The sequence below is a fragment of the Nipponia nippon genome, unplaced genomic scaffold (genome assembly GCF_047370975.1).
Source record: "Nipponia nippon isolate SJK-2023a ecotype South Korea unplaced genomic scaffold, ASM4737097v1 scaffold_1, whole genome shotgun sequence".
NCBI lineage: Eukaryota > Metazoa > Chordata > Aves > Pelecaniformes > Threskiornithidae > Nipponia > Nipponia nippon.
This window is the reverse complement of record NW_028262290.1, coordinates 162,556,057-162,581,482: the sequence shown is the minus strand read 5'-3', so window position 1 is coordinate 162,581,482 and position 25,426 is coordinate 162,556,057. Positions and strand designations below refer to the sequence as shown.

The following is a 25,426-nucleotide window of genomic DNA, read 5'->3' as shown; positions in this document are numbered from 1 at the left end:
TGCATCAGATATTCAGTAAGTGAATTGGGAACAAGTACACTAAAACTTTGTAATCTTAGCTAAGTAATATAAAGGATTAATTGTGCATATATAATCCTTTAGACATAAATCGTTGACCAAGTCTGGCACTAGGATTGGATCCAGCCACACCTAGACTCCTCTCTGAGAAGGAGTTTTGAAAGCAACTCCTCTCTGAAGCTCATGACTCAATGAGAGGGTCTCCCTGACAGCCTTATCTGATCCTGTTCCCTATGCAGTAAATAATCAAGTGTACCTTGCCATTAAATCTTGTTAAACCACTGTCACATTTACTATTAAACTTTGTTATCAATAAACATATTGTTGCTTCTCTCTTAGGAGTGCACTCTCACTCCATCCACAACACGTGGTCTCTCCTGCCTGTCCGGGACCTGCTGTGGCACTTTCATGCATCAAAGCAGAAGACCTTCAGTAAGGAAAACTGAATGAGGCTTGTGTGTCTTCTGCTGTGCAGGTACTGGTATAAAGATGATGAGATTTGTATGACTTCTTCCTTCACTGGGCTGGGATACAAGCTGGAATGTAGGCACACCTTCATACTGGTGCTGCTGCCTCATACCACTGGTTTGTATTGGGGTAGGAAATACATCAGCAGACTTTTTTCAAGGTACATACAGTGAGTAGACTAGATCTGAACTCCAGGGACCCTGTAACCTTAAACTTCCTTGTGTGATCTGAGCCAGGCATCTCACCATCTCCTGCCTCAGTTTCCCTGAATTGAAGAGGAGGAGAATAGCATGTCTTCAGCCTTGTGTCATATTTAGGACAGGATTGGAGGTGTTGACTTTTGCAGGAATGTGTTATTGTCCAACCTCAGAGAAATGGGACAGCCCCTAATCGCTGCCCCGGGGAAGAGTTATGCTGAAGCAGCTTTTCGTCATGCACATGCTCCTAAAACCCTTCCTGAGAAACATCCTGGGCTAGAGCTTCCTGCTGAGTCGCTAAGCCTCGTTGTACAGGGAAGATCCAGGAAGGCCTGGGTGTTTTTGGTGAGGCCCTGCTGAGGCTCAGCCTCTCCCAGGTGGTGCTCATCACTCTGCTAAATCAAGTCCATATGCCTCAGTGTCCATCCTTGTCAAATCTGCACACTCTTTTTGTGCTTTCACTGAGGATTAAAAGGGATCCTTTGCTGGTAACTAGGTACCAGCCTCGGTTGCTACCTCCCCCCAGGGGGATTGCAAACTGCTAGGGACACAGGAATACTCCCTGAAATGCATCTTTCTTCTCCTGATGCTTCCTGGAGCAAGTCCCAGACAATCAGCCTGGGAGGGAAGAAGGATGCTTGCAGCACTGCGGGATGTTTTCCTTCCCCCACCAAAAAAAAGCGAACACTCTCAGCCAGGGCAAGAGAGAAATGGCCTGATCCTGACCTACTGGCTGCCAGGGCAGAGAGGGCAGGATGGGGAACCAGAGCTGCTGGGAAGAACTACCATTCCCAGAAGGCAGTGCGAGCCAGGGACTCTTCCAGCTTCCCACCAATATAGAGGTGCAGAAGAAAGGCACATCAGGGAGAAATTCCTCTCCTCTCCCTCCCCGCGCTCCCGCTAACACCTTGACGGTGGCGTGAAAATCCCTCCTGGTGGGGCGAGCCAAGAGCATCTCCCCTGTTCTCCCACTGCTCCTTCAACCTTTGCTCTTTGTCTTTGTTTCGCTTCACCCTTCCTCCGGTAGCTCTCACTGCACTGGCCGCAGACTTCCTTTAGGTCAGCCCAGCTGCGGCTGCAACACAACTTGCAGCCAAGTCGCAAACACTGTTGTGCCACTGAGACTGCCCCGGAGGAGAGAAATGCCAGCCAAAGACTGATGGCCTGCTCAGGTAAGATGCTTTCGGCCAACCACCCTTCATTTGTCCGGGTAGCACAAATGAAAAATGAAGCAACTCCCTGGGATCTGGTTCTGCCCTTGATTCAAACCCTGAGCCAGAGGGGTTGCAGAGCTGGAAGTAAAGGCAGGATTTGGATCTGTAGGATCTGGATACTGGGAAAAAAAGAAAGGGGGGGGGGGAAGAAAGTAGTCAGGAATTTCTTCTTTTACCCTGAGCTGAATTCAGTGATTTGTTGTTTTTTGCCAAAACCCAGAGGCAATTGAAACGCTGCTGCCGGTGAGTTGTTTCCTCTAAGGGACTGGCACTAGCATCCATGGTGAGCAGAGAGACCGTGGACACCGCAGCGAGCCCGGCGCCCGCTCCACCTGCGGCTGCGGCTGAGCGCGTCCCCTCAGCATCAGCCAAACCTGACTGGAGGGTCCTTGGTGGTGGGAGGCTAAATCCACTATCGCTCAGGGGGTTGATGACCTTCCTCGGTAAAAATACACTTTTCTGAGTCCTCTTTCCAGCCTGGCTGCTGCTGAGGCTTTGTCTGCTGAATTAAACCCTGTTGTAGGTGTCACATAGCTGCTCCCACACCTAGGGAGGGGGCCTGGCCCCCCTTGGAGTCTCCACTCCACTAGCAAACACTAAACCCAGTTCTTGCTCCAAGTGGGTGTGTTTTGTCTCTCCCAGCTCAGTATAATTTTGCAGGTAGTTTTTTTTATTTTATTTTATTTTTGTTTTTGTTTTCCCCTGGTTCCTCTCTATCAGCATGGAGAATTCAGCTTGGACAGGAGCACCGTCTTGCTTCAGTAGTGGCTCTTACCAGCATCAGTGGGGATCCAGATGGGTTAGCTGAAGGGGAAACACAAGCGGCACGACTAAATCCGAAGTAACTTTCCCTGTTACAACTGCCGTCTGAAATCTGACATAGCTGCCCACTTCATTTGCCACTCTGACCTCGCTCCTCTGAGGAGCGCGTAGCTGCAAACTGTGCACCGCAGTTGTGCTTGGGTGTTTATACTCCACATCTCCCATCACTTGTCCCCTGATCCATGGCATCCCTCCTCCCCAGCCCCTACACCTTGGTGACAGACTCCCCAGGGACTCATCTTCTCAGCCACAGCCTTCCCAGCAACCCAGACCTCCAGGGACAGATTTCACTGACAACCCATGTCTTTGCTGGCAGCCTGCCCCATAACTAGTGATTTTGGCAGCAGCACCTTCAGCCATCAGTACCATCATAAAAGCCTGCCCAGCCACTTATACTCTTGTTGACAGTCATCTCCAGCACCGCTGTCTTCCTCCCCTCAGTCGTTTTGGCTCTTTTCCCTGCTGCAATTCAGAGTCTTGATAGGAGATGTTGCTCACATCTCTGCTGGCCCTGTTGTTTTTTTTTTTTCCTAATGGAAATACATAAGACCCAGACCCTGCTGTCAGTTGAACCCTCTTGAAGTTAAGGTTTCCATGTCTCACTTCTCCAGCTGCCCACTGAGGACACCGCTGACCTGTCTTCTCCTGTGCATGGAGGTCTGCCAGTACAAAGCAGCACATCCCAGTTTGCAAATGGTGCCTGGTTTGGTTTTCTTCTAGGTTTCGGGGATTTTGGTTGCTGCACAGTCACTCCTCAAAAATGGGACTAATTACAACAATTACCTCAAAGTGCATTAATTAATTAACTTATTTACTTATGAATCTTCTTGGTCAAAGTACAGAGGACTATTCTGAGAGTAAATCACTACTGCAGCAATAGTAGAGCCAAAACCTCGGTGTCATTGCAGCAGCGAGTGCATCACAGATCCCCCATCGCGAGGGGAAATTGGCCTGTTCCTGCTCTCTCTGCTGGAGTCCAGCTGAGCCTGTGGCTTCAAAGGTCTCAGGTTCAGTCTCCCATGGAGCAGCCAAGGTGCCACCCATTGTGTTTACACAGCGAACACGAGGTGGAGAAGAAATAATGCCTTAACGATTTTCCCTTTATTTTTTCAGTCCGGCAATCCGAGTCTCCAGGAATGCCAGGGAAACCTCTCCAGGAGATCAGAGGAGGCAGGAGATGGAGTTACAAACATTGCATCTGCAAGCTGAAGTGGAAGGAGGCTGAGAAATGACGAAGACCACACACTCCTTGTTGGCCTGGCATCCAGCAGCAGCACCCTTTCCCCTACGGGGAATAAAGTGCATCCATTAAAGCACACTTTGATGTGTGTGTCCTGATGGTTTTTGTATCCTCCCAGACAGTCCATCCCCATAACATTCTGGCTTTTTCGTACCTGCTGCCTGCTTGGCAGCCCCATCACACACCACTGGGTGCAGGGCGCTGCTGCCATGAAGGACTTGGTTAAGCGCATGGTGCTGAAGACACACCCGTGTCAGGAGTGCGGCAAATCCTTCAGCAAGAAGGGAAACCTGAAGAGACACCAGCGGATCCACACAGCAGAGGAGCTCTTCACTTGCGGGGAGTGTGGGAGGCGTTTCACCACCCGGGGCCACCTCACAACCCACCAGAGCATCCATACAGGGGAGAGACCCTTCTGCTGTGGGGAGTGCGGACGCTGCTTCCGCCTGGAGATATGTCTGGCTGCCCACCAGAAGACACATGCCAAGGGTGGTCCCTACCTCTGCGCCCGCTGCGGCAAGAGCCTGAGCACAAAGATCTACTTCAATATCCACATGCGAACACACACGGAGAAGAGGCCGTTCGCCTGCACTGAGTGTGGGAAGAGCTTTGTGAAGAAGGGGACCCTCACTGCCCACAAGGAGACCCACAAGAGGGAGAAGCCCTTCAAATGCCCTGACTGCAGTAGGTGCTTTGGGCAAAGTGCCACACTGCTGGCCCACCAGAAGATACACCTCCGTGGGGGGCCTTTCATTTGTACGGAGTGTGGGAAGAGCTTGAGCACCAAACGGTATTTTAATGTCCACCAGCGGAACCATGCAAAGCAAAAGCCACTGGAGGGACACATCAATAGTGTGTCTTTCCAGGTCACCCAGATTAAAGAGGAGCCTGATTTTGCCTTCAGGACAGAGGAGAATATGTTGGAGACTATGTCCCATGAAGGAGATGTAGCCCAGGGGTGTAGCATACCTAGAAACCCATCTAATCCAAAAAGCCCTCCTTGGAAAATCCAGATGAAGCAAGAACCAGACCCACTCACTGATGACACAGCAAACATTGCTGCAATAGCCTGTCAGAAACTTTACATCAAGGAAGAGCCACCAGAAAACCCAGACTATGGAAAGCTCTTTGATCCAAAGATCCCACTGCTGGCTTTACAGGGGAGACAGATTAAAAAGGACAAAGATGCTGATGGGCATCATGAATGGGAAGTCAGTAACCAGGTGCTCCATGTGAAGGAAGAACCACAGGAAAGCATTGAGTTTGGGATGTATTGTGGGCAGAAACCAAACCTCAGTGCTATCCAGAGAATCCAAATTAAAGAGGAACCTGGTGTGGAGGCCAACTGCCAGGAGAGCCAGAGCCCACAGAGGAAGCAGAAGAAATGCTATCAGTCCACCAAAGAGGAGATGCTGGAGAACCAGGAGAAATCCATGTCCAAGAAAGATCCCTCAGGAAAAGGAGCTCCCAAGGGTGAACGGATATTCCCTTGTCCTGAGTGCGGGAAGAGTTTCAATCAGAAATCAAACCTGACCAGACACAGGAAGATTCACACGAGCGAGGGGCCATACAAGTGCAGTGAGTGCGGGGAGAGCTTCCGCATGAACCGCAAGCTGATCCGCCACCTGCGAGTCCACATGAGCGAGCCCTTCAAATGCACCGAGTGCGGGAAGAGCTTCACCCAGCGGTCGAATCTGGTTCGACATCAGAGGATTCACACCAAGGAGGAGCCCTACCAGTGCCCTGAGTGTGAGAAGACCTTCAACCAGAAGGCCAACCTCTTCCGTCACCAAACAATCCATGTCCGCATGGGGCCTTGCAAGTGCACCAAGTGTGGGAAATGCTTCCCCCAGAAGCGCCACCTGATTAAACACCAGCTACTACACTCCCGAGGTGGGGCCTACAAGTGTGGGGTGTGTGGGAAGCGCTACCGGTTGAAGAAGTATCTGAGGAGGCACCAGAAAATCCACGCACGGGAAGGAACTGCTCCCTGTGCAAAACAGGGGGAGGCCAGAAGGACCGGCAGTGGACCCCAGCACACTGAACAGAGAGCACTGACCCCCGTGAAGAGCGAAGAGGAGAGCTGAGTGGGTCTGGTGTCCGCTCCTGGGACAAAGTTCTTTGGAAAAGGAGAGGGATGGAGACAAACTCTGCTCGCCTTATATGTGCAGTATCTGGGGATGGGGAGGTCATCCTGAGGGGACAGTGAGGTTGAGGGAGCAGAGCACTGTTGGAAATCAGTCCTCTGCAGCTTTTCTGAGGACAACCCTCAGGGTATCACAGGCTCACAGCTGTGGGATGGGGCTGGAGAGCCAAGCCTCCTCAGAGCACTTGGAGATGGAGAGATAAGAGCTTGGCATCCTTCTTAATGGTACGCTTGTGCCTCTAAAGGCTGCCAAAGTTGTGGATGCCAAAATTGTCTTGTGTGGGCAATACATAGCCAGGAGGACCAAGTAGGATTTATTTTTATTACATTACTGTGTTTCTGAGAAAACTGAAGGGAACCTCTCCCATCTAGGCAAGGATTTAAAGCAAAAGCCAACTGTATTCTTCCCTTTCATGTAGCTCTGATCCGCACCTTGATCCTCCTGGGCTGATGGACCCTAGTCAACTGGGTAGTACAGACTTGGGAGAAACTACTGCTAGCCAGACCAAGGTTTTAAGCCTTGAATCCTCCAAACCAGGCTCCTAGATTGGCTTAAGCCAGGTTCCTAAACGTAACTTATGCAAAATCAGTGACTGTTTTTCCAAAGCTAGCCCAGAGGTCAGCAGATTGTATTCTGGTTTGTGCCCCCACAACCCCACTGCGTGGACATAAATGACAATGGCTTTTCTTAGCATTGAGTTTTACATCTGATGAGCAGGTGGCTTTGCCACCACAAGTTCCAGAGGCATTGGTGACTTCATCAGCTTGAGCCAACACTGGTGCTGGTTCTCAGCCACCTGCTTCCCTACCTGTTACTGTGAAGCCCGTGGAAGCATATTGACTTTATTGGGCATGATTTAGGGAATTCAAACCAAACAGCAGGAATAGATGAAAAAGCCTTCAGACTTTGTGGACTACAGAACTGGAAATTATTTACCTGTTGGGATGTTTTCCCTTCCTCTCCCTGGTGTAAAGGGGACTGTGCAGCTACTCAAAAGCATGGACAGTTCAGCAGTCTTTATTGCTCACTGCTGATGTTTTTGTTTGAGTGTTCCCTGGTCAGATGGATCTTTGTGTCTTGAAAGTCCCTGGTGAAGCAGAGATATGGAGGGAATCCACAGTCCCGTGAGTCACTCCCCAGGTTTCTCTGCAGCACTGCTACATCGCCACCTGGGAACTACAAAGACACATATTAGGGTTCGTTGTGTTGCTGTAATACGTAGAGTTCAAGAGGCAAGTGGAAAAATGTTCCATGGTGAAATAGTAGCTCTACCTCTCTGGTTTTCTGCAGGAAAAGAAGCCCCCTCCCCGTCCCCAAGGCACACACCACTTCCTTCTCCCAGGACATGTTGCAGATGGCATAGTCTTGGAGCCATCTGAAAGTCATGCAGTGTGACTTTGGGCAACTACCTGTTGTGATGCTTCAGACCCAAGCTGCTGATTGTCTGCACTGCCTACTCTGGAGCAGATGTGCGTCCAGGCAGGGAAACCAAGGCATGGAGGGAAGGAAGGGAACAGAACAAATTGCATTTGAGCTTTGCCTTTACCAGCTACTTGGACACCATTGGGTTGAGGTGTTTTGATGTGGTGGCTCAAGCCCAACACTGAGTACAGCTGTCAAACCCCAAAAGCACAGAGTAGTTTTGGTGTTTAGACTCCCTCAGCCTATGATATAGTCAGGCCCAGGATGTGATTTCAAACAGCAAAGCAAGCTCTGACAGCCTCTGAAGGAGCCTGCCTCTGCCCTCTCACCTATAAACTGTAGCGAAATTGACTGATATGAAGCTTCCCCTCAAATCCCTCTAATCTAGTGAAGATTCATTTCTGGGGAAGACAAGGCAGACATATGGGGGAAAACAACAAGTTTAGGATGTTCTAGGGGAGTCTAAAGGACACTCTTAGAAAAATGGGTCGGGCCATATGGTAGGTAGATACCTCGCTGCAGGGCTAGGAAAATATGTTCCATGGGAAGAATATGGCTGAGCCAAACTAGCAAAGCAAAACAGCCTCTGTTAGGCTTGCTGAGGGGCAGAGGTACAGCAGAGTTCTTCAGGGGGGAGAAAGTAATCACCAGATGGCTGGCATTTATTTCCTTTTCATTAGCCTAGCATAGGGCCATAGAGATTTTTACCAGGAAGAGGAACTGATAAGAGAGGTTTACCAGTTGTATTACTGCGTCCCTGCACAGAGGAGGGCAGTGAGTCAATGTCAGCAGGTTTCCTGTACATCACTGGATCTTCCACCATTGACCATGGCCAGTGTGGGTGTCCCAGCTTCTGGGGAAAATCAGGGCGGATAGTTTGTAATATCTCCTCAATAAAGTAAGTGTTTAAAGGAAAAAGGAAACAAAGTGAGCCTCTTTTCTGTTTTATATTTTCATAAGCTATCAATCACTGAGAGAACAACGCTACGTTCTACCCACAATGCAGCAAGTGAGCAATGCCAGAGCAAGATGCATACCAGTGGTAACTCAATGGGTGTTGTTGGCGAAGAGCCCTCCAGGCTCTTCTGATTGCGTTAACCAGCTCTTCACCAACTATGCTGAGAGCTCAGACCTCCACATACTGACCCCAGGGCTCCAGTCAGTGACCCACACATAGGTACCGTGTGAAGTACCCTAAGGTGTCTGCATAGGGTTAGAAGGATGCAGGCCTTCATCCTTTTCTCCCTAAACCCATTAAAAGGGCTCCCAGATAATAATAAGATGCTTAAAATCTAAATTATTGCCCCATTCTCCACTGCATGGATTTTATGCAGAAAACCACATCTGTAAGCATTCACTGAGCAGTTTCAGTCACCAAGTGACAAGGATGCCCACAAGGTCTGATTTTTCCTTCAGATCTATGGAGTAAATTCAGCATGGTCAAGCCAATGGAGTTAAATCAAAGTAAAAGTTATGTTAACGAAGAGAGATCCAAGCTCTGATGACTTTTAAAAAGAAATCTTCAGGTCTTGCACAGTGGGTCAGGTAGGTCTTGTCTTGAGACACTTGCTGTGCTATTTCTAGCCATGCACATTATTTCTGTGGATTTCAGGAGGAATTTGGCTGTGATACTATTTTTATCACCTTGTTGACTCATTGACTATCTATCTGTATCATCTCAGCATCAGTTCTGTCTCCAGCATTCAGCATGGCCTGACTGGAAGAGATATGGAGACAGGCTGTGTTGGGGAGCACTTGCGCAAGAGTGCATATTTCGTGCTTTGATGGGATGTGTGGAGCTGATTGGTGCTCAGCATGCTCTGGTGTTGTGGGAATGAGAGGGTCTTTGGGGCCAGAGCAAACATCTTCTGTGACATAAGTGCCCTGGGATGTTTACTTGCCCTTTGAGAACATGATAGTTCCCATGAGAACTTCTTTGAGAATCCCAGGCTGCAGGGACCCTGGTGTCCCCACAGATGGGGAGGAGGAGAGGAAAAAGACCAGGGTGAAAACTGGGTGAGCAACAGGACACTCAGTATCACATACTTCTACACATGCTTTATCTGTTCACTTTCGACTAGCAGCCTCCATGGGGAATGAGTATTTATTTACCACCACCACCTTAGCTACCTCTCATCCCATCCAGAGCCAAAGTGATGCAACCAGGTAGCACCACACGGGACCAGGTTATCAAACTGAACTGCCTGTAGTCAAGGCCCACTTGGAGTCATTGCTTCCATCTCCTGACCCAAAGCACAGTCCCTCCCTTGAAAGTGATTTCTTGTGCTGGAACAAAGCAAAGGTGAGAGATCTCCATCAAAGGACCAAAGCTTCTGACTGGTCCCCACCTGCAGATTTTCTGAACAAGGTCATAGAAAAATCTGTGATCTCTTTTTCTAAGGTCAGTGTTAGCTCGAAAACAAGAGCAGACCCTGCGATGGGGTAGGTGAGGTAAGCAGTGCTGGCCTGTGGCTCTCTGCTAATTGCACAGGAGGTGATTACAGCCCACTGCTATCCTTTGTAAAAGGACTGCTGCCCCATGGGGGACATTGCAGAGCCCCACTGATCACTCTTTTTTTCCACCCCAAGCTGATTTCTGTGTCTTCTGCCTCTGTCTGGCCTCTTCCCTGGGGAGGTGCTGTTTCAAGGACACCAACCTCCTCCAAGTCTCTGCAAACTGAAGGCAGAAGTAGGAAGCAGAGATCTGGAGATCCTTCCCTACCAAGTCACAAGATATTCTCCTTTTTCATCATCTGAAAAACAGGATAAGATGCTTTGCAAGTAAAATACAGACTGTTCTCATTTCTACATGTGTGTTGGCCTCTGAGGAACAAAATGGACTGAACAGTGAGGGTCTGAACGTAAAGGACAACTTCTGCTAGGAAAGTAACAGGGTTTTGGAGTCATGCAAGAGTAAGCCATCATTATTCCTGTGCTGAAGTTCACTCGCCCTTAGACATGTCAGCAGAGCAGAAAAGCAGTCCCTGCAGGAGAGCTGGGAACAGCACTGACGTGAGCTCACTTTGAGGAGAAAAAATCTAGGAAACTAAATGTTGGTCTTGTGAACTACAAGATAAGCAGCCCTGAAAACTAGTTATTCCTAGTCCATACTGAAAGTGCTGGCCTAGGGCTGCAGGCAGAGATTACTAAGAGCCTTTTGCTGCACAGATGAGCTGCGGTGCATTGTGCATAGTCAAGGGCAGACGCTTATTCAGCCAGTATTCCAGGGCCCAAAACTTCCCCATCAGAGGGAACAGGCAAAGAAGCAGAAAAAACCCCTTGTGACAAAGAATGTGTTACTTGGATCAAGTGAATTTATAACAACTTTAACTAGCTTGGGGTAGGTTGAAGAGCAGAGAGGAGGGGGAGAATGTGAAGTATGGAAGAGGTGACTGTAAAGCCTCTGAGCAGATGGCAAAAATGAGCTGTGCATCAGATCTAACAACATGAAGGAGAGACACAGAGCCTGGGCAACACCATGAAAACCTGGGCTTCCCTGCAGGAAGGAGTTAGATCCGGATCAGATCTTACTTACAGCTTTGTCTGTTTGTATGAAGTTAATTTATTGTCAGCAGCTTCAGGCTACATTAAAGCCCCGTGTTGGGTGACGCAGCTGATGACTCCACTTGCTGCTCATGGAGGGGTGAAGGAGGAATGAGCTTGTGGGTGTTCCTGCACCTTCTTGGGTTCTTGCTCCTCTCTCCCAAGCATCACTTGCTGTTTTTTTCCTAGGCTGAGCATCAGGGTCCTGAGGGCACCAGTAAGCCTTAATGGCCCTGACCAACCCTAAATGGAGCTTCTGCAGCCCCTAAGAGACTGCACCCCATGGGCACTGCCTGCACAAGGTTCCCCATGGCTCCCCACCCCTCAGGGAGCAGCTAGCCCACATAGTCATTGTCACAAGCTGATCTTTAATTGCAAAACCCTCTAACCAGCCCCTTGCATGCCTGCCTCTGTCCCCAGCCAAGGGTCCAGGTGTGACCAGAAGCTGAGGAGCTTGTGATGAATTTCCTTGGACAGACCACCCAAAATCAGGTAGCTCACACACACACACACAGAAACCAGCCCTATGGATGTAACGGGAAAGATGGGAAAACAAGTCACAGATCAGCATCCCTTTGCTCACTCCGCAGGCATCAGCATCTTAAAGGCACAAGTGGGGCACGGCTGATGTCTCCGAGACCTTCCTCCTGTCCGTAAAGTGCTGTACGGTACAAATCACTCCAGACCCTATAGATGTTCCTTATTGCTTGTCTCTATTAAAGCCCAGGGAGACAGAGCATGGGGAGCTCCTGTCCCAAGCACGACCTGTAGAGGTTCATCCTTTGCTTTTCCAGCCCTCTGGCATGTCCCCATCTTACAGTCCCAGGGAAGAGGGATGCTCTCAGGGACCACAGATGCACCTAGCCCAGGTGGTCTGGGAGCCCTATTCCTGCAGCACTGCCTCCCTTTCAGCCCCTTTCTCTCCTTTTTTTCCTGGATAGTTTTTGCAAACCTTTGACACAAGTTTCCTGTGGCTCAGCACATCAGCCCCTGTGATTAGTTGTCTGTCAGAATGGGACTTCTTTTAACTCCGAAAGGCTTTCTTGTTAAATATAGGACAAAGTCTGTAGCAAAGAAAATAGCCGTCTACTTTCCATTTTAACATCTCCATGCAAGTAATAAGCCTGATCCATCTTTAGCTCAACATAAGGGGGCCCTTTTCTGCTCACCAAATTGCTTGCAGATGCTGGGGGCTCACAGCAGCTCAGCTGCTAATGCACAGCCTAACATTGCTTAAATCCACTCTGCTTGCTTTTCACAAATTAATTGCTAAGCACCCAGCGTGGAAAGTGGCACGGGGCTGTGAAAGTCTGTGCTAGTATTGCATGGCAGCATGGTCAGCCAGATGCTGAGTTAGAGGAGAAAAGGCATTCTGCTGCCCTCAGCAAGATAATTCCCAGGGTTTAGCCCCAGTCTGCAGGGGAATTTTGGACAGCGGGCATGTAATAGTATACAGTATACATCTGTGCAGTCTGAATATGCCCTCTATTCCCACACGTTTCAGTGTGTAGCTCTGCCAATGCGAATCCCTCATCCAGCAGTATAAAAGTGTTCAATTCTGGTAAACAAGCATTGCCACAAAGAGTGGGTCAGGCTTCACCGGAGATGCTGCGCAAGGTGGTACAGCCAAGGACTGCTGTCAAACTCAGGCTGGGCAGCCCAGCTCTGCGTGCCTTCCTGGAAACGGCTCCAGCTCCTCAGTTTAGACCATTAGGCCATTAGGTTAAGGCTTAGGCCACGGTGGGTTAAACTGGGGTTAAAGCACTTGTTCCCCTGTTATGGTCTCCTCTTTCCATGGGTATAATTTGGAGACACTTGAATTTAGGTGCTTAATTTAAGCATCCTAACTCTGAGCTGAATCCCAGCCAAGGAGTCAAAGGCCTGAACTCACCCTGGCTGACTCTTTGATGATAAGCTGAAAAGGGGCCAAGAAGCATTTTAATGCAAAGGAGGAAAGGACGTTTCTTCAGTTCTTCAAGCTGACAAAAAAGGGGAAAATTAGGACAACTAATTGTAAAGCCAGAAAAAAAATCTGAAATTTTTTCAATCATCTTCTCACTTCAAAAATAAATGCATGCTTTACATTTTGGTAGGTTGGAGATGCCCTTCTCTCTGTTAGAAGGAGTCAACCCTATCCTAAAAAAAAAGTTTCATTATGGGGTGAACATAAAAGATATTCAAAGGTTTGTTTGGATTTGTGTTTGTTTTCCAGGAAAAAAGTTTGAAAAAAATTTTTTTAAGTTTACCTGGAACAAATTCTTGGCTTGACAGCAGATCAGATATTACCACATATTCATCCAGGTCTACTTTAAATAAAGGACTCTTCAGATTTTCTAAGTGCTTAAATTAAAATGAGTGAATGAATAAGGGATATAAGTGCTTTTGATGGAAATAACAGCATGCATGTTTTTAAGAGTGCAACAGCGAGAAAGGGTAGTGGATGTGACCAAGCCTGCTGTATTCCCATGGTTGACTGCAACAAGAGTAGTGGTCAGGAATGAAGGAGGGAGGAAAACAAGCACTTTCCCTTCCAAATAAAGTAAATATCTAGGCAAAACTTGGAAATGAACTGAACCAGAGGCAGAGACAGACGGGATAAATCAATGCCGGTGCTCAGAGCTGAACACGGGAGTCCCAATATCAACCTCTGGTGCTTTCTACATCAAGCCCCAGTTCCTGCTCTTTACTTTAGCTAGGGCAATTCAAGCACTTACTCCATAAATGGCAGCTCTGGATGTGCTTTTTCTCCAGCTTTGGCACTGAGATGCAGTTTTATTTCATGTCTTGCCCAGCAGGTTTACAGCATGGTGGTTTGAGGAAAGTAGAAGCATCATGAAAGGGATGCCAAAAATAGGAACCAGACCAGGAATTGAAATAAGGAAGGAGAAGTGAGAGCTTCCCCCCCAAAAAATCTCAACAAAGCTGAATAAAGACAAGAATAAACATATGCTGTCTGGAAACACAGTAGCTGGAAACATTCATTCCTTGGCAGCAAAGCACCTGGCTCTGCACATCAGCCCACTCTTCTGGGGAAAGCTGGGAACCAAGACCATGTCCATGTGGCCTCCAGACCCTCCAGAAACCTACCCAGGTCTGTACATCCCCACATGGGAAAACCGGCAACGATGTATGAAGGACAATCCACCAGCAAAAACAGTGAGGGGAAAGCAAGAAGGAGAAGAAAAAAACCTGAGCATTGTGAGGAGGTACACTCTACCAAGCCCTGAAGACATACAAGTGTATCAGTGTCATACGTGTGAGAAGAGCTTCTTGAAGAAGAGAAATCCACCAGAGGAAGGTCCAAAGTTGTCCACAGGGTTGGAAGGAGATACACCGGGACCAAGCAGCATCTTTGCAAGGAGCAAGACAAGCAAGGCCAAGGAGGCACCATCCCCAGGGCAGGGAGATCCATGCCAAGGATAAGCCTTATGAGACCTTTGCTGTGGTGTACCAGGTGGTGCAGGTCCCCAGATAAGAGTGGGGATATAGTGGGCTAAAATACCCACCATAAAAGGTGGCCCAGGCTGCTCATCTCTGTAAGAGGCTGTGCTTTCTCCTCTCCATGGTCACGGTGTCTGGATGATAAGAGAGGGTTGGGGATGGCCAGGGTGAACGCAAATGTAAAGGTCACACAGGATCCCTGCTGGCAGCCACTGTCCTGGGGTGGTGAAAATTAGTGACACTGAAGGGACTTTGCTCCCCTTCAGACCTTGAACCATGCATCCAGATTTCTTCATGTCTCCCACCACCAACACCTGTCAAAACAGAGAGAAAAGATCTTTGAGAGGTGATTCAGGATACCTAATTTTTTTCCCCTGAATCACCTTCTGGAGAAACTTGTCCCTCTCCATGAACCAGAAGGGACCCAAGCTCTCAGCCTGTGCTCTGCAGCTTGAGCTGTCATCACCTCTCCTACTTCAGGGATGAGAGTAACAAAAAAATCCCACCCTTGTCCAGGACCCAGCAGAATCAGAATCAGGCCCATCTGTATTCTTACATTATATTTTGTTTTTTCTTGTGCTTGTAATAAAAACTAAGAGGACCTTGATCCATACCTTACCTTCAGTGATCCTGGCTGCAGTCTGGAATGAACCTCTTCCCAGATCAATGGCAGCTGCAGTGTCCCCAGCCCTTGCCCCTTGTATCTGTCTCCCCAGCTAGTTAGCTGTGTCCTTGCTGCCCAGTTTTGTGGAAGGTAGACTTTAACTCACCCTTTTCTCTTCCATCTCATTCCATGAGGTCTTTATATACCTCCATAACATTTGCAAAAGAAATGAGAGTAGACCTTAAGAGTCTGAGGTGGGAGAGATGGAAAAGAGGACTCAGCTGCCTGGAGCAGTGGAGAACTCTTAAAGGATTTTTCTTCTTTTTGTTTTTTTTCAGGGTGCTTTCCCAAGTCATCCAGCTAAATTGACTCACCCTGCACCCACAGTCCCATTCAAGGGAACGCACCACGGATGCTGGCAAGAAGCAGGACCCCCCTTTCAAAGGCTCTTGGCTGCTAAATGAGTGTAACAGAGACATGAAGTTGCTACTCCCCATCCACTTGCATTAGGGCAGATGATGCCTCCATACCTGGTCTTCACCATGACAATTTGTCAACTGAGTCACCACGTATCACGCCCTGCTGAGGACAAGAAAGGTATCTGGTGCAACAGCGTAAGGCCACAGATGTCAGAGGGCTTCTCCTTCAACTAGCCAAGTGTTTTAATCTGCCTGTGTCACCTCGCTTCCTTAACTAAAAAAAAAACACAACACCAAAAAACCAAAAAGAGAACATAAGAACATCCACTTTCTCCTGGTTTTTGTCCTTCTTTTCTATTTTGTAACTGTGAAAAGAGAACCAAAAAGAATGTCAGTGTCACTCCTTTTTGTGGTCACTTGGCAAGCTGCTTGTGGGCCAGGAGTGTGACATGGGGCAATCCAGAGGGTTCAGCTTCCTACCCAAAAGGTCCAGGAAAACTGGAGCTGTTTTTTCCAAGGTTTCAAAAATGGGATATAATAATATTTTTTTTCCTGAGGATACTAAATTCCTGTAAAAGACAGAAATAATAGTTAGAGTATTTCAGCTCAATTTTAGACATGGGGAAACTGAGGCAAAACTTTGGATCTACACAAAATCCCACAAGCAACCTGTGTCAGATGCACACCCTCATCCTTCTTTTCTGTTCCCCCATGTCACGCTTTGAAACAGTTCTGGACTCATTTCATCTGAATAATGATGTCAGGAGATATTGGGATGTTGGTTTGGATTCTAAGTGACACCAGCGAGCACATATCTGAAGTCGGAAAACACAAGGAGTACAAAACATGCAACCACCAACACAGGCTGAACTGCTTTTTCACAGTACAATTATTTTCATTTTTAAAAAACTACTATTTTTTTAAAAGGTCCTAATTCTGAGAGTGTGTCCCCCCAGCACTTTAACCTGTACTACCCAAGCTGCTGTCGGCAAGGTGCTAGTGCTAAACAGCCAGGCAAAGTGGCTGTGTCTGTATGGGCAATTCAGCTGAGCCGAGGACGCTTCTCCAGCCCTGACGGCACCAAGCTGGCTTGCATCCATGCAGCTAAACTCCATTCAGGATGGCATCATCCAGCTCTGCCCTGGGACTCATCCCTGGCTCCAGCTCTGACTCAGGCTAAAAGTTTCAGGTAAAGATGTGAGAGTTGAGAAAAATTGTGCTCTGGTGCCCAGGAACATCACCATTTGTTTCAGCGACATGACTTGGGTTTTCCATCACCCCAAATTAGCACATGTCAGCAGCCACCAAATGCTCCAGGACCTGCCGTGTGACCCAGACTGGCAGGACCACAGATTTACTGTGGATTTCTGTAGGCATCAGTGTTGCTGGTTATAACCACAGCCCAATCCAGGCAGCCTGCTGACTGCTTCAAAGCACCCAGGAACAGGCAGGCCAGCCTCCCCTGGGAGCTGGAGACTCACAAGGAGACTCACAGCCACATGGAGGGAACAATTTTCTTGGACTCATTAAGTGGAGACCCCCTCCACTGTCTCTAGCAGAGGATGCAGACCTGGGCTCTGCCACTGTCTTACCAAACATCCTCTTTCGAGTCACCTCACTGTGTTTTCCATTTGCAAAGTGTTTTGAGATCCACAGACAAAATGGTCATGGAAGAGGGGAAGAGGAGAAGAGGATGGTTTTTCTTGCTTGCACAACTTTAAGGGGGGTCAGCCACACAAACAGTGAGTGAAAGCATCCACAGTGAGGTCTCGGAGGTACGTAATGGGGAATTCTAATGCAAAGCAGTTCAGCCACCTAAAAACAGCAACTGAAAAAGAGAACTAATGTAAATCAAAAGCTATTTCCAGCCTGCTGCAGCGTGGGCACTGTGTTTCCCTAAAACAGCCCCCAGCCACCAAACATAGGCATCCTCCAAAGCGAAGGGGCGAGCAGCATCCCTGCCGAGAACTACAGCTCCCAGGAGCCTGCAGCCCAGGCAGCGCCTGTGCGGGGACCAGGCACTGGGCACAGGCAGGGGTACCAGCAGGGAGGCAGCGCTGGCTGGGGATCCCCCCACCCATGTCCAGGAGGTTTTAGGGCTGCTGTTTCCTACCCCCAAGCCCTTTCCCTCCCTGACCCAGCTCCTCTTTCTCTGTCTCTCCTCCCCCAGTAGTTTTTACATCACTGACACAGACTTCCTGTGAGTCAGCACCAGCAGACATGAACCAAGTAGCTAGAAGAAGAAGAAGAGGAGCTCAAAGTGGGTAGAAATAAGAAAATTTGGCCAATGGCACTTGGACACTTCCAGACCCGCCGTGCTGCCGAGGGAGATGGGAGACAGGTCAGTAAACGGCTGAGCTTGGATGTCTGTGGCCAGGATGGGATGCTCAGGGCTGAACCCCTCTGTGGTGTCTGCATGTGTCCCGCAGCATCCCAAGGCAGCAGCAGGACATCTCTGGAAGTTGGGGACGCCGCTGAGAAGCCGGAGTGTTTGTCAAGGTTGGCTGCGGTGGAGTGAACTGGGATAAATTGCCTTGCTTGTCTTTCTCAGGCTGAATCCTGCCTGAGAGATCCGGCTTGCTGCCCTGGCTGGAGGTAACTGGTGGAGTCAGAGGTACAGCTGGTCCTGCTCAGTGGGAGCAGGCAGCTTGGCTAAACTCAGGGAGCAGGAACAGTAGAACAATGCGGGAAGGGGCACCCGTCCTTTAAAATCTGCCTAAAAATGATGCTTTTGGGGCATCTGTGCGACAAGTGCTTGCAGGAGTGATGGAGGCACGGGTGGGAATGAGTTAATAGGTCCAGCCTCTGCCTTGCAAGGAGGAGCTGTGCCTGCTTGTGCCTATGCCTGTGTGTCTCTGTGTGTGTGCTGGTGGGGGGGTTATTCCCAGTGAAAGGAGCAGAGCAACAGCTGAGGAGCTGCTCACATTCATGTGTTTCACAAGCAAAATTCAGGCAGCTGTGCTGACATGCAGCCACCTCTGGGAAAAACAGCCCAGCGCATGGAACAGCCAGAGTGAAAAGTTTGCCTGGGGCAAACTCTGGGCTCTGAAAAGTTGGTCGCCACAGAGAGTAAAAGCAACATCCATTTCTCAGCCTGAAATATCCCCAGAGAACATCTCACCCAATGCCCATCCTTTCTCTTGGTAAGAAAGGAGCAGAGGTGCTGCAAATGCCCTGGGTGCCTGCTGGGATGGCTGGATCAGGGTTCCCTTTGCTCAGCTGAGAGGCTGGACAGGGGCTTCTCAGGACATCTCATCACTTTGACACACTTGGGAGTCAAGGAGCAGGGGAGAAGAGAGTTTTGGCTGGCTGGACCACCATCAGGGACACCTCCCCAGGAGCTGCCCCAGCTCTTGGGGCAGTTTGGTGCTGGTTCTCCCAAAAAGAAAGTTTATGGCAAATGGAGTTCTTCTTCAGGCTGGACTTTTCAAGCAGATGGGTCAATAATGCTGGTGGTGCTGTGGCGGTACCCTTCATGGATCAGGCATGACAACCTGCAGATTGAAGCTGGCACCAAGGCAAAACTGGACCTTCAGCAGTCCAACCACAGGGCAAGGGGACAGGGGAAGGAGTTGAGTCCCTGCTGTCCTCCTGGACACCAGAAGGACCTCTCTGCCCGTTCAGATGTCTTCCTGGCCGCCCACTCCAGCAGCCTTGCACAGGCTCTGGTGTCTGCCCTGGTGCTGCACAGGGAACTGAGGACATCGGTGCGAGTGTCACTTCTGCCTCCAGCCTGTCTGGCTGCAGCTGTGACCCAGATGTCCCTGTCCCCTCACCGAGTTGGACGTGACACAAAATTTCTAGAGAAATAAGTGGGCACCTGCCGAGGGACGGGAGCCCCATGGGGGTCGCGCAGCCAGGTGACCCTCAGGCAATGCTCGGGCAGTTCTGCTTCACAGATGTGAGATTTCAGTGCTGTCTGGAGGCCGGGGAGCACAATGTGATATGTCCCAGAGATGAGCAGCTGTTTGCTCATCCTCAACATTTCCCCTTGTGGTCCCAGAAGGTCCCTCTCTGCCAGTGCACTGAAGGAGGTACAGATGATCTCAGTGACCACTCTTCACATGGGACATGTCTGGCCCTGGCCCCAGCCCCTGGTCTGGTCATCCTGGCTCAGAGCAGGGATTGCACCACCCTAGGGATCCTCCAGAAATGGGTCTGCATGTACCCGTCACCAAGAACGATTTACTTCTAGAGGTGCTGATGACCGTCAGTTGGTCCCTGATGGTTATGACCAGCAGCCTTTACCACCCCTCTGAAGAAAAAGTGGTGTTGGTTCCTGCTCAGAGATCAGCACAGCAGGAGCCCCCCAAACCATCAGTTTCTTGTCATGAGTACGTGGAGATGTGGAGAAACTCCAGCTTGTGCCAGGCAGTTCCACCAACCCCCTTCAATCCCTTCCTAGATTTTACAGTCTCTTGGTCATCGGTTTTACTAGATTTAACTAAGCTTGGCTGGGCTTTCATTTATGATTTTCTTTTCCACTTGACAGCTTACCACACTTACTTAAAGTGGTTTGTTTGTTGTTGTTTTTTCCTGTTGGCCTTGACAATAACACCTACCTTGGTTTCTTCTCAGGTTGAGCCCTCATGAAGGAAAACATAGGCTTTCATCTAAAGAAGAGTAACTCAAACCAATGCTGGCATATCCCCATGGTCGCTATCTCCCAGCAGCCCTGGCAGGCAGGGAAAGCTGGTGGCAATGGCCAGGAGGACTCCCAGCAATGCCTCTCCTAGTGAACACCACCCAGACCCCCACCTCTGAAGAACTGGGTGATGGAGCAGCCTGCCATGATGACGCTGGAGCTCTTGGAGGTAGAGAATTTTCTCAGCCACACTCAGGAGAAGTCATACATTTGCATGATTTGTGGGGACAGTTTTAAGCACAAGGGCATCCTGGTGGCCCACCAGAAATCCCATAAGGAGGAGACAGAGGCTGAAGGCTGTGAGAAGGAGGGCAATGCTGACCAGGCTGGAGAGCTGCATGACCAAGAAGCCATCAGAGCTGGAGGGGAGGCCAGTGGGGAAAGCCATAGCAAGCACAGCACACAGAGTGATTCCGAGAGAAGGGAGAAGCCCCATGCCTGTACTGACTGTGGGAAGAGCTTCAGGATGAAGGTGGACCTCACCAAGCACCTCCAGACTCACACAGGTGAGAGACCATTCCCCTGCACCAACTGCGGCAAGAGGTTCATCACCAAATCACAACTCAAGGAACACCAGAGGATCCACACGGGTGAGTGGCCATACAAGTGCCTGGACTGTGGGAAGAACTTCACCCAGAAGTCACAGCTCATCATGCACCGATGGATCCACACCGGTGAGAAGCCCTACCAGTGCAGCAGCTGCCAGAAGAGCTTCGTGGACAAGTCACAGCTGGTGGCCCACCACCGGATCCACACAGATGACCGTCCCTTCAAGTGCGGGGTGTGCGGCCGTGGCTTCCGCCAGAAGATCACCCTTACCAAGCACCAGCGGGTCCACAGCACCCAGGGGGCCCAGCGGCATGCTGCTAGGGACATCGTGACCGAATCCACTCCAGCAGGGGAGAAGATCTTCTGCTGCGGCACCTGCGGGAAGGAGTTCAAGAAGAAGTCAGTGCTGGTAACCCACCAGAGGATTCACACCGGGTAGGAGCCCTACCCCTGCCCCATGTGCGGGCGGTGCTTCTGGCAGAAGATCCACCTTGCCCGGCATCAGCAGACCCATGAGAGGCCCAATGCCCACGTCTGCAGAGCCTGTGGGGACCACTTCAGCAGCAAGAGGGAGATGCTGTGGCACTACTGGGCCTGCCATTCCTGGCAGGCCCCCCACACCTGCATCACCCGTGGAAAGCGCTTCAGCCAGAAGGTTGGCCTCATGGCCCACTGCCGTGTCCATGCACGGGAGAAGGAGACTGCCAATGCCGCAGGGGTCAGCAGCTCCCCACCACCCTCAGTGGTACCCATGCCTGTGGGCAGTGTGGGAAGACATTCACCAAGAAGAGCAACCTGGTCAACCACCAGCAGGCTCATGCTGAGGGCCAGGGTCACCGCTGCAGGGCTTGTGGCAAGGGCTTCACCAAGCGGGGGGAGCTGACCAAGCATGAGCAGACCCACACCAGGGAGAAGCCCTGCGGGTGCAGGCAGTGTGACAAGCACTTCGCCCAGCGCACCCAGCTCGTCACCCACCAGCGCGTCCACACCGGTGAGCGGCCCTACCCCTGCAGTGACTGTGGCAAGCGTTTCGGTGACAAGTCACGACTCACCGTCCACCGGCGCATCCACACTGGTGACCGGCCCTTCCCCTGTACCACCTGTGGCAAGGGCTTCTGCCAGAAGATTGCCTTGGTTAAGCACCGCTGCATCCATGAGTGCAGCAGGGGCAAGGGAGGCGGCAAAGACAGTAGTACCAATGCCAATGCTGACGGCAATGCCAACGGCAATGCCAGTACCAACACCAATGCCAATGTCAAGACCAACGCCAGTGCCAATGCCGATGCCGATGCCAAGGCGGCTGGCAAAGATGAGGAAAGCCTGGCTGTTCCCTGTCGGCGGCTCCCCGTTGGTGAGCGGCCCTTCTCCTGCAGCGAGTGTGGGAAGGGCTTTGCCCAGAAGGCCCAGCTGGCAGTCCACCTCCTCATCCACACCGGGGAGCACCCCTTTCTCTGCACCGACTGCCCCAAAGCTTTCATTGACAAGTCCTGCCTCGCTGTCCACCGCCGCACCCATACTGGCGAGCGCCCCTTCCCCTGTGCTGCCTGTGGTCGAGCCTTCACCCAGAAGGTCGCCCTCGCCACCCACCAACGAGTCCACATGCGGGAACACCAGCCACTGCCAGCCCCAGTTCCCCTCGGACCCCAGGGTGAGGAGTGGCCCTTCACCTGTGCTGTCTGCGGGAGAGGTTTCCGCAAGGAGATTGCCCTCATCACCCACCAGAGGGTCCACACCAAGTATGACCCCAACCGCTGCAGCAAGTGTGGGCAGGTCTTCCCTGACAGGACCCAGCTCCGGCTCCACCAACCCTCCCATGCAGAGGACCGGCCATTCAAGCGTGCCACGTGTGGGAAGGACTTCAAGAGGAAGGAGATCTTGATTACCCACCAGAGGGTCCACACGGGAGAGGTGCCCTTCCAGTGCCTCCAGTGCAGCAAAAGCTTCTCACAGAAGGCCAACCTCATGAAGCACCAGCTCACTCACACCCGCCGGGGCCCATTTATCTGCTCTGACTGTGGGCAAAGCTACGCCACCATTGGACATTTCAAGAGGCACTAGAGGAACCACCTCAAGAAGCAAAGCCCTCCTAGTGAGGGAGAGGAGCCCCTTGAGCACTTGGCAACTGGCCATGTGCCACTGGAGCCAGTGGGTGGCCCCAGCAGCCCCATCATTGTGGTGAAGACAGAGGTTGATGCTGATGACTATGAGGTCCTACAGGTCCCATGATGGCAAGGATCACGCACTCAGGGAGGGAAGGGCTGATGCCTGCCCACTTGGGGATGGGGATGCTGCATCCACCACCAAGGTCCATGGTCCTGTGGGAGCTGCTCCCCTGGGAACATCTCACAGTATTTGGTGGAAGCCAGGAGTGGAAAACCTGGGATGATCTGGACTTCTGCACACAGCAATCCCTGAATCAAACTTCAGCCAAAACTGACTGACACAATGTGAAATCTGGGGGCAAGGGAGGGATATAAATACGTATTTTGGCTTGTTTTTTGTATCTTCTATAAGAGTCCTCATTTCAAGAGGGTGTTTTGATTTGTTTTGGGTTTTTTTTTGCTAACAGGAGGGCTGAGAAGCTCTTTTTTTTAAAGCAAGTAAATGAAATCTGTGATTTCGGATATATTCACATGACTCCAAGAGCTGGAGCTTTTTTAAAAAAAAGGACGAAAAATCTCACCGAACGTTATAAGGCTTGCCATCACCAACTTCCCGGCAGGAGTCAGAGCAGACCATCGTTGGTCCCTAGCCTTCCAGCTATTGACACCAGCACCAGCCATCCTGCAGACACATGGAGCAGCACAGAGTCTGCTACCATGGAAAAATTGCAGCCAGAAATAAGGAAGGATGTCACAGCCAAAGGACTCAGGGATGGGGACCCCGCGGGCTCCTGGGGAAGGGCCACTGAGATCAATAACTCTCCTCGTGGAGGGCAAACACCTACCCACACAGCCTAGTTTACAGAGCCAGAGTAAGAGCCCTGGCTGGGAACTAACGCAGGGTTTATATGAAGACATCATTTTTTCCTAGTTTAAAATAACCTCATGCATGGATTGATTGTGCAGGATAATCCCTGGGCGTATTTATTATGGAGTTGAGGGCATTCGTTGCACAGTCACAGTTTCAGAGCAGCATTTGGGAGCTTGCCAGACCTGTTTCTTGTACCACATGCTCAGTTGCAATGCCGAGATGTGGCTCCTAAACCTGAAGACCGGCTGTCTGTGCCGTGTACAGCTGCACTGCAGTAGGGAGAAACCCTCTGCAACTGTCCTCTGTGTCACACATTTGCAGTCGTGACCACAGTATGGCACCAGCAAAAGGTGTGTTTAATTGCTCTGCCAAGAAAAGGAGGCGTTAGGTTGCTCCCAGTGCCCCACCACTCTGGGTGGAATTGGGGGTTAGCAGAGGCTGTTCCCACCACGGCTGCGGATGAGCCTCCCCACAGCTGGCATGAAGACCCTGGCCCTACGGGCTATGCTGTCCCATAGGACCCCTCTGACCCAGCTTAGTGACACGGAGGCCACCTCCAAGGTGCACCTCCAAGGCCACCTGGCCAAGCAAACTTGCTGTTTTGAGTGGTTTTGAGGGAGAAGAAAGAAGGGCTTCGCTGGGCAATCAAAGCGCCACTTCAGACTTGCTGGGGGGGTTCAGTTGCTTTTGCATCCTGGACATTACTACCAGAGCTCGCTTCAGCGACAGCAAGAAGGGGGTTCACCACCCCCTCCCTGGAGCCGGGTGCTCCCCGTGCCCAGAGCAGCACGCTCCACCCTCCCACTCCCTCCTTAGCCGCCAGGTTTTGCCTTCGAGGTCGCACAAAGGCAGCGAGGCACACCACCATGTCCATGCAATGCTAACTTTCCATACCTGGGTGTGCCTTTGGAGCTCATGCAGTTCCCCCATTAAAATGACCCAGTGTGAAATGTCCCCCTTCCCTCCGTGTTTTTAGCAGCGCTCACCGTTGCCGGATTCGGCATGCGGCCTGCGCTCCATCCCCCAGTGCAGCCCCTGCTGCTCCACGTCCTGGCCATTAAGTTAATATTCTGCCATTAACTATGGCAAAGAGCTCCGATGCCATGAAGCGATGGCAGGAGCCAAAGGCAGGCTCAATACGCCACTATTAGCTTGCAAAAACTGGGCCAGCCTGTCTTCAAACTCTGCGTGGTCACTAGACGAGCCAAATGCATAGTTATACAAAATTAAGGACCGTTTTCATTTTGTTCTTTTTTCCCCCAGTAGATCTTTCCGATTTTAAAGATTTACTTCAGCATTTCTGTTGGTTTTATTGGCTGTTTTTTTCCCCGCATCTGTTTCACTGGCGGTAAATTCATCAGCCTTCAATAGGTACACTGATAACAGACCGTGATAATAGTACACTAAACTATTACATGGAAAGCAGGGAATTAAATTATTCACTGCAAAATAGGCCATGGTGGAAGAGTGCTGTTTCCTGAAAGCTTTGTGTCCTTTCAAGCTTGCTTTTTTTTTTGTGCAAGATGTTCTTGCTCCAGTAATCTTTGCACAGCTCTGCCCTATTTCTGCAAGCTAAAGGCAGCAAGCTGGTGTGTAGGCTCAGCCCTTGCTGACCAATGGCCCCCACCTTGTCCTTTGTTTGGGGATTTTCTCTCAGGAATTAAATGACAGCAAGGAATAAATTATCCAGCTCCTCTTTTCTAACTGATCCTGATTTCTTTAAC

The 25,426-nt window shown here is 50.4% G+C and overlaps 2 protein-coding genes across 2 annotated transcripts; both read left to right on the top strand.

Annotated features, from left to right (window-relative positions):
* Positions 1 to 1,553: 1,553 nt before the first annotated feature.
* LOC104021768 (uncharacterized) lies at positions 1,554 to 8,439 on the top strand. Its single transcript, XM_087731312.1, has 2 exons — positions 1,554 to 1,855; positions 3,833 to 8,439. Exon 2 carries the CDS (start codon positions 4,169 to 4,171, stop codon positions 6,044 to 6,046), a length of 1,878 nt encoding a protein of 625 aa, XP_087587438.1. The 5' UTR covers positions 1,554 to 1,855; positions 3,833 to 4,168; the 3' UTR covers positions 6,047 to 8,439.
* Positions 8,440 to 17,739: 9,300 nt separating this feature from the next.
* Positions 17,740 to 23,121, top strand: LOC104021769 (uncharacterized). Its single transcript, XM_087751697.1, is given in 3 exon segments — positions 17,740 to 17,876; positions 20,114 to 21,197; positions 21,263 to 23,121. Coding segments are annotated over 2 exon segments (2,412 nt in total). The 5' UTR covers positions 17,740 to 17,876; positions 20,114 to 20,310; the 3' UTR covers positions 22,788 to 23,121.
* The last annotated feature ends 2,305 nt before the right edge of the window (positions 23,122 to 25,426 follow it).

Excerpts from the sequence above, each read along its gene's own strand:
- LOC104021768 (XM_087731312.1), top strand. The coding sequence starts at position 4,169 with ATGAAGGACTTGGTTAAGCGCATGGTGCTGAAGACACACCCGTGTCAG.